The sequence below is a fragment of the Anguilla anguilla genome, chromosome 3 (assembly GCF_013347855.1).
Source record: "Anguilla anguilla isolate fAngAng1 chromosome 3, fAngAng1.pri, whole genome shotgun sequence".
NCBI classification, from domain to species: Eukaryota; Metazoa; Chordata; class Actinopteri; order Anguilliformes; family Anguillidae; genus Anguilla; species Anguilla anguilla.
The window spans coordinates 19,084,089-19,099,900 of record NC_049203.1 but is presented as its reverse complement, the minus strand read 5'-3'; the positions used below and the strand labels follow the sequence as shown (position 1 = coordinate 19,099,900).

At 39.6% G+C, this 15,812-nt stretch overlaps 1 protein-coding gene across 1 annotated transcript; it reads right to left on the bottom strand.

The window, feature by feature from the left end:
* Positions 1 to 7,366: 7,366 nt before the first annotated feature.
* On the bottom strand, positions 7,367 to 9,675 carry LOC118222280 (ADP-ribosylation factor-like protein 4C). The gene has a single exon (XM_035407729.1). It carries the CDS (start codon positions 8,897 to 8,899, stop codon positions 8,321 to 8,323), a length of 579 nt encoding a protein of 192 aa, XP_035263620.1. The 5' UTR covers positions 8,900 to 9,675; the 3' UTR covers positions 7,367 to 8,320.
* Between the last annotated feature and the right edge of the window lie 6,137 nt (positions 9,676 to 15,812).

The following is a 15,812-nucleotide window of genomic DNA, read 5'->3' as shown; positions in this document are numbered from 1 at the left end:
AGGTTTTCTTCATATTTATGGACTTTCTTCTGTGACCTAGTAAAAATATGAAAATATACATTATTACATAAAGATGAGGCAATAAAGACTCTTTGATACTGATTGATGTACCCATAGCTCAAAAGGATACATTAGGATCTAAATAAGGAAACTGAACCTTTTATTTTTTTTGTATAATTTTCTGCTCAGCAAAAACCTGTTTACTCAGCATCAACATCACAACATTGCAAAGACTCATTTGCTTAGGAGTAAATGTAACTGAACACAGAGTATGTTTTTGGCATTGACTTAACCCTGATTTCAGCTGTTTATTTCTGTACTAGGTTTTACTGTTTCTGGCAAATCTCTGATTGATTAGCAAGGGAAGTCAAATGTGCTAATTTTCTAAATTGAATACTGATATGCACCAGCCATTATAATAATAAATAATAAATAATGTATATATCCACAATCCTGAACATAATCGGATAAATAGAATGTACAGACTCAGACAACAGAAACAATTATGTATTGCAATATTTATTACTGAGTCTGTATACAGCTCGGCTACTGACAGCCCGAACTATAACAGGAGCTGAGATCTTACAGAATGTATTGAACTGCAGATAAGTGACTAGACATAGACTATTGTAGCCTAATTAAACAGAATGGTGTGTTGGGAACAACAGCAAATTTGTGATTTCAGCAAGTTCCCTCACCACATAAGTAAAATAGTAAAATCCTCAATACTGAAAATAATTCATAAGTTGGACCTATTATTTGCAACCCACATGTCTTTTACAAAACAAACTTTTAAATACCGCTTACAATTTATTATACATGTCCTGAATTTCCTGACACAAAATGATCCTAATTATTATATGACTAATTTGTAACTCAATGAAATGCCTGCCCAATAAAGCAATGCCAAAAAAATAACACAAAATCTTTATAACTTTTTATGAAGGCTCATATTTGCTTTGGCATCCTGACATTCTCTACTAGGAAGGAGTGAACAGTGAAAACAATGTGTATGATGTCACTGTATGATGTCATAATACTCACCAATTATAAGGTAGAATTTCACAAGAAGACTGGTGATTGATTAGACACTCCTTCTCATCAGCATCCTTCAAGTATTCAGAAGGAGCGTATGCCCTTCTGTCATTTTCAAAGTCAATCATGAAATTCTAATGCTGTAAAGGAGATGGCTAGAAGACTCTACAAAAAAGAGCCTGGTATCAGATATCCAATTAACATGGACACAGGGCATTCGTCTTCTAATTATCTTCTCATCATGAAATCATAATCCTCTTATCAGCAGACATTTTTACTTATTCTCCATTGCTGCCCGTTTCCCTGGCAACCAAGCTGCATTGACACAAGTGTGCCACCAGAAATAGCAATGTTTTCTTTATTCCGTGTCAAATGACTTGAGCGTAAATAATGCAGCAGGGATAGATAATGTAAACAAATAACTGCAAAGTAACATATTTACTCTATAATTAAGGCCCTGCTGGGAAGCAGGACAGTTGTAACACAAGACCATATCGTTTTAGAGGTAACCGAACACCGCTTTCTGTTGTGCTCGCCTCTCAAAAAAGTATTTGTTTTGCCGAGTCATCTCAGTATATCTCAGCATTTGAAGTTCTTGTCGGCAAGGCTCGACTTGGGCTGCTCTTTCAGAGAAACTGAAACACTTCGAGACAGGGTGCTTCTTCTAAAGGCGCCTACAGCTTATTCTTTAATACTTTGAAGAGTATGAAACAGAGAGCGAAAGAGTGTGAGAGAGAGAGAGAAGAGGGGGTGCACATCAGACATCTTCTCGACATTGAAGTGTCAAACAAATGGGCATCACAGCTAAGGTCCCCACTTTTGGCACCTCTTTCCATTAGCACTTTACAGTTTGCTCAATCTAACCAACAAAAACTAACATAGATCAGAAGAAGGTGATTCCCAATAGCAAAGCTTCATTCTACCCGTTTATAGAACACAGGCTTTCCCTCAAAAGGGAATTGAGTATAAAAGAGAAGGTGAGCTTGTGGAATTAGGTTCCACATATTCACATATTGTTCAAAAGCATTAACACAGAAATAGGTCTCACTCCAAAGAGAGTGAGCTCTCTCCCACATTCTCTCTAAGGTCATCTTCATCAGATTTCTTTCAACGTCTGAACAAGCTCTTTCATTTTGTGGGAATATTTCTTATCTTGGTGTCAACAGATACTCTTGTTTCTGCGAGGTAAAAGATACCGACAGAAAAAAACTGACTAAAGACCACCAAATCTCTTGACACACACCCCTTAACACACACAATGTTAGCATTAAGTAAACTGCTGAGAAAAAGCAAAGGGGTTGTTTCCCAATAAATGCTGGTCATTTTAATTTCAGTTTAGTTTTACTTTTAGAGATATCTCATTAAGTATTATTTAACTATTCTGCATGAATTTATTTTGAATGAAACCACATTAAACATGGCATGATCTCAGCCAGGCCAGTATGCTTGTGAATGTGCAGTGCAGCATTCTGCCTTGTGCATGCAAAGTTCAGAAGAACAATCCAGAAGTCCTGAAGGCAACAAAACACATGCACGCACACACGCACACACACACACTGAGGTGGTTTTGAAAGAAATTATAGTGCTGAAACATAAACATGTTGTCATGGCAGTCACACGGGAGGTTTATATTTTTTATAAAAAAACAAACTGTGTACACCAGTTCAATTCAATTAATAAACCGTAGAAATGAGTCAACATGCTCCTACATGTAGGTTCCATCCAATGAAAAATACTGGTGAGAAGAGTTTAGATATGCCTCAAAACAAGTCATTCCTGTTAACAGTGAATTACCTTAGCCTGCCCTGTAATAAAGGAAAGCGTGGCCAATTCATTCAATAGATTTTGTTTGTGCAGGTGTGTGCTCAATAACCGTCAGGAACAATTAGACCCAGTGTAATTCTGTGTTTGCTAGGACTCGTTAAAGGAAAATTAAATTGTGCAATGGCAATATACAACGGGAATACAAGCGACCTGTAGAAGTTAAAATTCACTGTTTAGCATAGCAGTGTACAATGCAGCCATCTTCCCATGACTCAACCTTTATTATTTGCACAGGGATATACTCACTGTTGTTAAAGGAAGCAAGCCTTGTGTTTAACCTCATGACCTAATCTCAGGACAGTCACTGGGGTGCAATGAACACAAGGAGTCCTTATTTCTCATCCACTCAATTCCCAGCAGTCATATTTATATAATACCTAATGTCATTCTTTGAAAACTTACCATTGTTTGCTTTACAGTTACTTTTTTTTTTTTTTTCAAAGCTGCAATTACACATGCATAATAATTATGCACGTGTAATTGTTTTCAATGTGATCCATTTGGAAAACATTTCAAATTATGGAGCTGAATAATAAACCGTTTGGGAATCTGACCGAACACTCTCCATGGATGTCTTTTAGTATAGCGTCACGCAGAAGGATATAGAAGACTCCTGTATCTCCAGTAAGAGCAATGTCAAATTTATCCTCAATGGCACCAACTATCCCCTCTCTCCAGATACCAAACACGGCAGTTTGCAATCGAGTGTAGTGTTTCTCTCTGAGCGTTGGATGTGCCTAGAATTACAATGGAGCATTGTCTTAGAATTCCTGGCTTAGAATTCTCTTAGAATGGTACATGTGAACATCAGAGTGCATGGTAATGGTGATTTTTACTGTTTTCCTGTGGTTTACTGTAGATCCTGAAGAATATTAGAAGTAGCCCTCTTCTTAATTGACACATTAATATAATCTGTGACCATTATAGAAGTAATTTTAAAAAACAAACATGTATGTTATCATAAATAAATAAGCATAGAACCAGCAGTACAACAACGTGAGAGATGTTTGGCAGGACTAGCTATTGAACAAAAGGTATTTGTGTCTGCTCTCAGACATATTCTAAAAGAAACTCACAGACACACCGTTTGCTTTCAAAACATTTGATTTCTTTTGTGCTCCTGAACCAAGAAAGTCAAAATGAATGCCTTTGACATTAACTTCAGAATTGAATGTCATCCACCATGGATTGCGTGTAGACATTGTGGCTAACAAAGGTGGAGAAAGAAGACCCAGCGTAAACGTGAGTCTTTATCTCTGGCATACTTTTGCATCGCCATTCCATCATTGTTCCCTGTTCAGTACATTGCCAGTGAAGCTTTGATTATTTATTGATGTTGACATGCAGAGCCTTATCCCAACTAAATATTCCAGTGTCTCTAAAAATAAACCCGTTTCTGAACGCTAAGGAAGATCCACAGCAAGGTGTGGTGTGTAAGCCACATATCCACTGAACCTGGGGTGTCAGAATCCACTTTTGGGGCGTCAGTGTCTGCTGGGTTTTTGCTGTGTTACAGCACTTAAGTGATTACTTTAAGTCACTAAATGGCTGGAGTCTACACGGCTCATTTCAATGACCTAAATGTGCTGTTAATTGAAAGGAAACCACAAAAACCTGTAGACAGTATAGTCCTCTGGGACTAGTTTGACAGCCCTGCACTAAACCAGCCGGCCATTTTCAGATAGAGTGATATACCATGTCTTTTTGTGCTAATGGACCAACCAGATGGGTAAGGTGTGGATGGGGGAGGGGGGAGGTTGAAGGTCATTCAGTCTAGCTGCAATGCTAGTTTGTAGGAATTTCAAAAGGACATTTGCTTAAAAAAACATTATTGAACACTGAGGACAAAATGCACTGGTGATTTTGATGAGTTGACAGATTACCTCCCCCCTTTATCATTCTATTCTGTTGCTGTCAGCCATCCACACGTTTACATGAAACAGTGACACAGCCCACCAGTATTTAACCCAACTAAAACAAGCTTAACCACTCTCTTAACTCTGCAGCCATTGTGTCCATTCAATAAATGGTGTGGGGGGGGGGAAGACAACAAACAAGACAGACAGGGGGGAGAGTTCCCCACCCAAGAAGCAGTGGCCCTCTCTTACAGAGGGGACTTTACCTGCTGAGTCTACAGAATAACATACAGCACAAAACACCTTCCTACCACAATCTGTCCACTCAGCATGTTTCAACAGTTACAGGCCATTTCACCTTGTCTGAAACGTCTTCCAAAAACACTCTCTGGCAAGAAATCTGCATATCAGTATGGACACCATCCAAAAAACACTTCTCTCATTATGTAAAGGCCTTTTCATACAGCGGCTCATCAATAGTTTATCTGTATATTAAATGTGCGTGTTGATATCAAATTTCAGGTTTAAAAACAATGCAACTAATGTGATTAAAAGTGCTAGAGTATAAAGAGTACAGCAGCTCAGTGGCCCTTACCGTAGATGTTTATTCTTCCTTGCGGAATCCCTCCACATTTTCAGTGTTGTATTTATGCATTATTTGTTTATCCTTTCCTAGTCTGGAGGAAAATGGGAAAACACCTTCCTTCCACCTGACTTCCTTCCAAAACTGCTACTTTTGCCTTGTTTCAATTTTGGTTCTAAATAATGCAAATTAGTATGCCTCTGTGTAAATGCAGTTTCATACAGTTGTCATTGCCAGCCCCACCCCCACCCCCATAGTGACACAAAGCACTACACAACATTTCCACAGAGTATAAAATCCACCCTATAATCTCACTACATTGTCCTTCCCCTGTGTGCGCATTCTAGTGTCAAGGAATGGAATTTTACTCCACCAAACCTGCTTCTAAACAAATGTGTCCACAATAAAACGATTATTTAGATCCTACACCATTATGCTGACTCTCAGGTAAATACTTCCATTATTTTTTTAAGGCCAATGAATTTGCCAGACTGTTGACCAAATCTAGGAAGCATCTCTTAAAATCCACAAATGACATCACATACTGTATGCAGGTTTCTGTGAGACGTCCACAACTCATTAGAAAAGTTTCCCAGTCTTTAGGAGCGCTCAGACGCTGAAAAACATCACATCAGAAGACAAAGTTGCATGTCCTCATGTTCTCTAACCCCCATCCTTTCCAGTGTTGAGTTCACATAACATGCTACATTTTTAATATTGATGAACTGGTTAAGTGCGGGTCAGCAAGTCTGTAGGCCCCATCCACAAATTGAAATTGATTAAAAGCCCAAGACATAAACTACAAAGCAGTAACAAGGAGATCCTGGGTGGGGACACAAAACAGTTTTAACACAGATGCATGGCAGTCAATACATTTGGGTATATGAACTGGGATATAGGGAAATGGTACTGCAAGTGTGAATCATAAATGGAGCATTGCTATGCTGTGCCTGACCAGGGTATTTCACTTGAATCTCCTCAGTAAACTTCCAATCGTACAAGAAAATGAGATATGCAGCGTATATCCGATGGATAAAGGGCACCTATATGGAGAGAATAAATAATGAAGTATATGAAATTACACAACAGCAACACCAATATCACAGAAAGGTCAGTTTCCCTGACTTCACCCACATTTTCTAAGGTTTCTCTAACTTTACAGCTGCTGGTTACCATCAGAAATAATGAATACCATTGACTCTAGCAACAACCAGCTTGAAAATAAAGCCAATCCAAAAAAAAAATATATATAGCTTGGATGTGAACCCTTATGTTCCTATAGTCTGCAAAAGCGACCTGACTGGAGTAATAAAATAGACCTGCTCAGGGAGGGGTTTTCAGTGTGCATATGGACATATAATTAACTGACTCTAAGTTTGAAACTGATTAAATTCCTATTCCAGTTCTTGAGTTTTTTCCCCAGTTAAAGAGGATCAGAAAGCCAGAACAGGTGTCCTGTGCCAGAATTGAGCATGCTTTGCTGAAATAGTAATGAATTTAATCTCTGTGATGTACGTATACTTGTTAATATCTTCAGAATTAAAACATGACATATTTCACAAGTTCAGATATGTTAAGAAAACCACCCCATCCCCCACTTAGCAAGAAGCTTCCAGAATAAAGTTTGCCTAGAAATATGTGTTTTAGTCACTATTTTTTCCTTATGTGTATGCATCAGACTTGCCTGGAAAAGCCATTTTGGGATGTATTCAAAGGTTTAGAGGTCATCCAAACAGACATGACACTGTTGCTTGCATAACTCCAGTGTTAATTTTTTTCTAGCTAAGATGATCTGCTAAATGGGTGTAATGGCAAGCTAACCCATAAATACTGATGTTTTTTTTTGCTGTTTTAGAAGGATAGAGGTCACCATGTGAAGTGTATAGACAGTAGGGAGCAGTGTGAAAAACAAAACCAATCACGTTGCAATTGAACAGCTAATTCAAAATCTCAAATGGTCAGCTGGGCAAAAATTATCTGCCAATGGTTTATGGTTTTAGTATGACACTTATTGGTATACTGCCCCTAACAGGTTAGCCATTTAAAAAATAACAAGTCACTACAAATGTTTTTAATAACATTTTTTTTTTTTATTTAAAAAATACTTCGATTTTTTTTGGCTTCGCTGTACAGTTTCATTTTGCTATACAGTGTAGTACTTTACCATTTTGTATTTTAAAAAAAAAGAAAAGTGCAAAGTTGTGTTTGCAACTGTAAGGGTGCATGTTGTACGCAAACCTTCTCTGGTGAGTTTACACCAGCATGCTAAATACAATTTACTTCAATGTTTTTTGCAACCCTGTACACGCCTACTTTAAACCACTTCAGAACGGAGGCAAAATATCATTATCATACAGTAAATTTAGTCATTTAGCCTATCACCCACAGCAGGCAATACCTAAATTCCTACAGTTCCATGTTATTAATCAAATTCATGAGGCTGAAACACAGGTTTTCAGAAATGGAAAGAGTCAACTCAATGTGCATGATCTACATCCACATTACGTGCAAAGTAAGAAAAATAAGAAAAGTATGAAACTTAAAAAGCATTCCATGTAAATTAACAAGGAACTGCACCTAATATCCAGAGTAATTTCTCAAAATCACAGTGCTTTTTAATGAACTCCTTAAACTGCAAAGCTACATTTATGTTCCACAAAGAAGCAGTGACAAACAGGGTCCAGCCTGTTTGAACTTTTTGTGTTAGTCTTTAGTCAATGCAAGTTATTTATTTTTCTATTTTGGTTAACTTTGTGGGGGGGGGGGGGGGGGGGGGTGGGAACTTCCAGCATCCTTAGCTTGTCCTCTTGTGAGCATCATAAGTCACACTTGGGGACTGAAGAGAGTTCCTAGCAGCAGTAGTTATGCCATCATCCCAGTTCCAAAATGACTGCAAAGTAAACATTTCAAGACAGGTCAGCAGTGGCATCAACCAAAAATACTGAGCTATACAGAACTAAATTGTGCCAGGGGTGGGGTGGGGGGTTGGGGGTGGAGCCAGCACAGGTTTTGTTGTTAATAGTTATCGTTTCTTCTTTTGTTTCAACGATTTTCTCCTTTTAACGATCATCTCGTACAATTTGTCCATGCCCTCGTGTAGTCCATCCCCAATAATGGCACAGGCTGGCTGCACGTGGTAGGTGGTGGAAGGGGTGAGCTCCTGAAGCGCCAACTGCTTTTCAATGTCAGCCACGGGAAGGGACTTAGGTAGATCCTGCTTATTGGCAATCACCAAAAGTGGAGTCCCTTGGTTTTCAGCGAATTTGGTGACTTTGTGAAGTTCTGTTTTGGCCTCCTCTAGCCTGTCCACGTCCACAGAGTCCACCACATAAATGATACCATCCGTGCACCTGCTATAGGATTTCCACAAAGGCCTTAGTTTCTCTTGTCCGCCGACGTCCCAGAAGTGACAGCTGATCCCCTTTGCAGTGCCATTGCTCAGTTTGATCTTCTCTGTGTTGAACCCAATCGTGGGCACGGTATTGACAAACTCGTTGAATTTCAGTCGGTAAAGAACGGTCGTTTTACCGGCAGAGTCCAAACCCAACATGACAATATGAAGGGACTGAAATGCGGATATATTAGAGAAACTGTTACCCATTTTGTACCGACTGCTGACAAAGATAGTTTGCAAGCTAAATACGAAAATGTTTACAGCACATATACGGTCTTTACCCGTTTAAAAAACATTTGATGTCGTCAGCTTACAGTACTGGATGCACGTTTGATTCAATCAAGTTCAACGGTGCCTTGTATTGTTTACAAACCAGAACAGAAGAAATGCTCCACACCCGTGAAAACCGTGGTATGACTGAAACCATCAGAGTCACAGGCGCGATCCCATGGTGAACATTTGCCTACTGAGCACTCTCACTCTGCAGCAGTGAACGAGGTTGCTTCGTATCGGCGTGAGCGCAGTGTCGTGGCGTTCAATTACATTCCCCACACAAACACAAATTAAAATCCAATTTCGCCGCACTTGAATTCCACGAGATTGTTGGACCGACGGGAAAATGTGCTTCAGTTGTAGAGGTTTGTTCTCCTTCGCTTGCCCTTAGCTTCGAAGAGAGGCGCAACGCTTCCCACTCGCCCTCAGTCAACACGTTGATATCCACGCGGAGTCGCCTGCGCCAAACAGAGGTGAAATAAAACTGGTAGTGTAGCTCCAATCCACTGCTCGACTGGTGTGGACGCAAGCTCTACTTCGCGAATAATCCAGGAATTGGCAACCTTTTATCGAGGCACGTCGCCACTTGCTACAGCGTTATCCAAATCACACAAAATAACGAGACAACGGGGACAATGTCCTTCCCCCACCGCAGCCTAATTCAAACTAGAGTAGCAAGTCCAGCAGCTGACTAAACCAAACCTACGAGCACAACATTCAGTAACTCCACCCATAGTGGGCCAGGCTAAACCTACCGCGGATTTAAAGCACAACTGCGCTTAAATGCAATTAAGATGCAGTCTCAGAATATACATTATGTGATAATATCACAAAGACAGACAGCAGTTTAACTGCATCTTTTTCATCAGTTAAACGAGTGTGATTATATCTGCGTACTTTTCCCTTGGGTGGAATGTGGAGGCCTGTTCTGTTATCTGATAAAGCCGGCGATCAATAATAAAGACCCATTGGATCAGCTGTCAACAACTAGATTTAGCCGCAAAACCTGATCTCGCTGATGCAGTCAGGCACAAGAGATTTCCTTAATCAAAAGGTAGTGTTTAGTCTGTTTATAGGGTGTATTCGCCCACTTATAAGCACAATTAAACAATGTACAAAGTAACTAGTTTATTTCTCAATTAATTGCTATGTTGATAGTTGCACTTTGCGTAAAATACATTGTTAAATTTCCCAGGTGAAAACATTCTGAAGTAACAAACCGATACTGCAGTTCGCGTGTTTTCAGTGTTTAACATTTTACACTTTTGGTTACAGCCCCAGTGAAACGCATTTTATGAACCATGGTTCCACCTGCCGTCAGCAAATGGTAGGGCAAGAATTGTGAATGAAAGAATGTTATTGGAGGTGAGCAATACCCCTACCATACTACTGTTACTATTGTAGCAGTTTCATTGGTGAATGGCCTTGGTCCGGTAGTTAAGAAGTATATAATCTAGCCTGAGCACATGGTATTATGGTAAATAAACCTTAGCATTCAAGGTAAAATTTGGCAGGTTTTCATTTCACCTTCCATTCGAGGGTTCGCTCACCCCTGATAACTTGCATATTTGAATACTCGCATAGATTTGGCCCCTAATTTACCTACTGTAATGCTTTAATTTTTTTCAAGATTTTTCATAACAGTTTATCCGAGGAACACAATAAGAATTAATAATTTTGTCTATACAGTTAACTGACTGCTTTTGTTAAAAAAAAAGTGCATTGCATGGATTTGTTTCATATAAGGTTGTGTTTGAGTGCTGTGAACAGGAGATTAGCTGTTGATCTTGAAATAGAGGCTGCATAGATGGCAGTAATTCACAACTTGTATGACAACACAGGTATTGGAAACTCAACTGATTCAGGATCCAGATGGCCAGGGAAACTAATTTCATCACACTTTTGATTAAAGTGTTTGACATGGACTCGACTGAGAGGGACAGTATGTCTACCAGGCGAAAGTATAGAGCAGGTGCTGTGGAGCTGCTGAGCTCCACAGTATCTCATGAATAACTGATGCAAAATGCAAGTTGCAAGTGCACCTAAATCTAAATTATCTGATTGTTAACAACATAATAAAGGGTGTGCAAGCACATTCAAATAATAATGATCTGGGTTGACAACACAGCAAAGACAAAAATAAGAAACGCTGAACACATGAAGTTCCCAGTGTTAGAAATGCAACACGCAGCTACCCAACATTTTGACCCAAAATGAGGCTTTGTTTGGACTAACGTAGGCTAAGAAACACCTGAGATAAATAGACCTGCAATATAATTTCAAAGTGCAACCAGGTGTGCTTCTGATATCTGAAATACCAGCACCACCTGGAACATTCCAAATCAAAGCCATTAAAGGACTATCAACTACAAAAATGAAAGTCCCTAAACCTTAGAACATAGGTGACAAACTCAGGCCCTGTAGGTCTCCAGTGTCTGCTGGTTTTTTGTGTGTTTTAGCACCAATGACTAATTTAAGTCATTGATTGGCTAAAGAGTCCCCAGACCTTGTTCTAAAGGCCTTCATTGCCTGCTTATTGAAAGGAAACCAGAAATACCTGCAGATACTCCGTGACTAGAGGTTGACCCTCTGCCCTAGAAATTCCAATGTATCAATTGACATTAATAACACTTAACGCCAAACACTATGCACCATTCATATTTTATTTTATTTTTTTGGTATAAAGTGTCATTAATGTTGATTAGTATACTGAGAAATGTAGAGTTGATAAGTTGGCTCAATGACAGACCAGGGGAGAAATATGATGGATCATTTGAGATCCATCTCAAATGAGCTGTCTATGTATGTTAGTATGAGATACATACTAACTTGAATTGGAACAATATGAGATGAGGAGTATAATACATTCCCTTTTCAGCATTTGTAGGAAGTGCCAAAAAGCCACTGTAAATGTTCCCTAGGATCCACTGAGTTGATTTAGTGTGTATAGAAGAAAGGTTTTGGTTTCAGAAAAAGGGTTAATTATGGGTTCACAAGCAAACCATTTTCTATCTCCGCTGACTATGGAGCGTTTTATTACATTCTGGCAGAGGCCCAACTGGTGCCTTTCTACGGCTGAATATTTCACAGTAAAAAAGTGCCGCTTGGCCTCAGGGCTTCCTGTGATGACGTGTGACAGCCATTCGTGCCACCTGTCGCTATCTCACCAGTTTATTCATAGACTACCTCTGCTCCATTGCTCTGCAACTAAAGGCTTCTCCTCCTTGGTTATCGCGTGCGTGTGTAAACCAGTGTGCCACGGTCACCATTACCAGTATGTTGTTGCTGCACAGGCAGGCATTACATTATTGTAGGCATTTAGCAGACGCTCTTGTCCTGCAACTTACATTCTTTTACATAAAATCATTTTTATAAACCTGGATATTCAGGTTCAAGTATTTGATTGATTTTTATTGATAGATTTTTTTGCTTTTCAGTTAATGTCATGCATCATAAAAATTCCCAGCCTGAATGGGCTGAATAAGACACTAATATTTTGAAGAAAAGTAAATTAAAGGTATGCACAATGCAAGTAAGCATCTTGCTCAAGGGTACAACAGCAGCGCTTTACCTAAGAATTGAACCTACAGCCTCAAAGTTATAAACCCTGTTCCCAAACCATTATTCTACAGTCTGGAAGACCACTAAGAGTACAAAATGGGCATGTACGGTGATGAGAGTGTGATTTAAAATTTACAGTAAAATCAACTTGCTGCATGGGGTAAAATCAACTTGACAAAGCAGATTTGACCTTTTTTGTATTACTGCTTGTGTGCTTATAATGTCCACTAGAGGGCAGGAACATACAGGAAACAAGTTATTTGTTAGTATGAGTAATCATAAATTGCAAGGACACCTTGGTGCCCAAGCACTAGTGTGGATTCATAAATTAAACATTTAATTCTGTGCATGTTTCAATAAATGAATCACCAGGTTATTGTATGTGGACATAGTGTTGTAGACTCAGTGAGAAACAATAATTTGTTACCTTTATTTCAGCGTGATGATCTCTTACATATTTTGTAATGACTCTGTGTGACATTAAAGTTTTTAGAAAATGTATTAATGTATTTGTTTATTTATTTTTATTTTTTTATAATGGTAAGCACAAGCGGACAAAGGTTTCTTCTTGCATACTGTACTAAAAGACCAAAGCCACAATTTGTACCACTTTTCATTAAAACAGTAGCACCATACTAACTGCCTAGGAAAGCAGTTGCATTAGGCAATAGCTAGTTGAGTACAATGACTAATGTCTGCACATAGATAAAATGAATTACAGGAATGCATCGCTTTAATTTCTGGATTTAATACTGGACCATCCACGCCCTAGAACAGTGCCTTAACGGTATGAGTGACTTCGCAGTCACCTGAAATCACTGCATTACTGAACTACCTCACATCCCTCTGCCCTCCAACACACCCAGATCATTCAACCCCAACAGTTGCCCGCTACTTTTAAGGCATCATTCAACACAGCGCTGCTTGGAAAGCTGTGATTTAGCATATCTTATCCACTTTACTCCCTCATCAGCAGCAATATAAACCCCCTGACACATTCCAACTGCCTAACACATTGAGATATGACACCTGTGTGTGTGTGTTTGTACGTGTGTGCATGTGTGTGTGTGTGTATGCATGTGTGGAGGAGGAGATTAGACAGCTTGACCTTGGATGTATCTGAACTGGCAGAGTGAATCACTCCTTGCGGTACCAGTCACCACAGCTTCAGTAGTTTGCAGTTTCTGAGCCCACGCCTTCGTACCAGGGTGAGAGGGACCCAGCCTCACTTTCAATATTCAGCTATAGGAATGGATACTGTTATATGTGTAGCATCTGGTAATGTCTTACATGTGATCTATTCTTAAAGCTGGATATTTGAAGTAATGCAGGTTGCAAAAAAAGTACAATGGCATCAGCTCAGAACTACTGCAATTGTTTTATCTGCTAGTAGGTAACCCCCAATAAGGGTTTCTGCTCATTAAAAAAAAAAATAATAATAACACCAATTCTGACAGTTGCCTGGATTAGTTTTCAACAGTCAAACACCTGACCAATTAAAATGACAAACCCAGTTTAGCCCAGATTAATTGCTGGATTAATAATGGGCATGACAGTGACAGTAGTGACTCAGTTAAGCCCATCTGTGAACACAAGTGTTATTGGTGGCCTTAAACAGATTACAGCTATTATCACTACAGCCTCCCACTTCCTGTGCTTTCAGAGACGTGATGCTTGAAAGAGGAGACCCTACTCCCGGTCTAATGCTGTATGTAAGTGTTTCCGCATGGCAGTAGCACTGAGAATCTCATACGTACCAGTGGGGACATTCCAGGTCAAGCTCAAGGGAACAGGGTCCACTTCTTAGCCTGTTACAACTTAATTAAACTTCAGTGTCCTGTGAATATCCCATCGGTCCGGATTTTGCTCAGCCAAAAACTTTAATAAATAAAAAATGGTTCTTGGCTGAATCCAGCTAGGGGGGCCCTTGAGGCTAAGCCAGGTGGATTGTGGGAAATTGTGCTGGACTTTAAGAGGGGGCAGGTGCGCAACAAGCACAGGTGCGTGGAACAGAGTGATGGAGGAGATCACTCATCTCCCCAGGCGTACGTTCCCATAATTACAGCAAGATGAGTCTCCTCATGTCTGATCTAGAGAGGGATGGGAATATGTCAAAAAACACAAATTATGGCTCAGTTTTCAGGCCGCCCAACACGCACTCAAAAATACATTCCGTATGGAATAGGTTTTCGGAAACCTCTCAGAAATACCATTACCAATTTTCCCCCTTATCAGGCTAAGAAGAGGACATTTGTAGTCTTTGAGGCAAAATAAATTTAGACATTACACGCAAGGAGTAAAAGGTTCCGGGGCTGCTTGAAATTTGCTATGTAAAGCAGATTCCCAGATTCTGCTTTCATTTTCTGTCGTGTCTCACGGTGAGCCCATGTACCTTGTATAAAAGAGAAAGGTTAATATCTATCTGAAAGCCCCCATTTCAAAATCACATCCACCTAGAAACAGTCAACAGACACATTTTAGATGGAGCTGCAGGATAAGACAGGAATGCAGATAAGAGCCTCTCTGAGGGTCAATAATAAAACATAAAAGGGAAATCGTTGCCAGGGCTGTGTTCGGCTTTCGAGACCAGAGTTTTAAGGCAATTAAGGTGCTTTTCTCTTTTCAAAACTGCGCAAATCTTGATGTTTTCATCTCAGCCCGCTTCTGGGGATAAAACAGTTGTCCCTGCGTGACTGGTGATCCAAACCTCTCAACGGACCAAAGAGAAGTGTGATGATGCTGATTTAATTAGCAAGCAAGGCCATGTTTGGAGAAGAGACTGAAGTATGGGCTTAATAGGATTCGCTTCAGGCAAAAATAAATAAATAAATAAATAAAATAAACAAGAGGAGGGGTCTGGTAGGGCTAGTCCTGTTACATGTGACACCATCACATTGTTTTTAGTCTGAAAGGTTGATGTAAATGGGAGCAATGCATTATATGAGACATTTTTTTTTTTTATTTAACTGAGAGAACGACTTACTTAGCTCAGTTTCCTTATGCTGTCCATGTAAACAGCTGGAAATGAACTGAAACTATGCTAGTTAGCTGCTTGGCTCAATGATACAATAGAGCCCCATTCAAGACTGAGGCAACTTCCTGTTTACAACTGTTATTGTCTTACTAATATATATTATCATTCGATGGGGCCAGAGGGGAACATTGGAACACACAGGCTTTGCTCCCAGTCTTCACTTTGTAAAGATTTATATTAAATTTCAGTGAGCTGCGTGGCAGATATTAGCTGGAGAACAGTCACCTCGTAATGCACAAGTGCTGTGAGAAT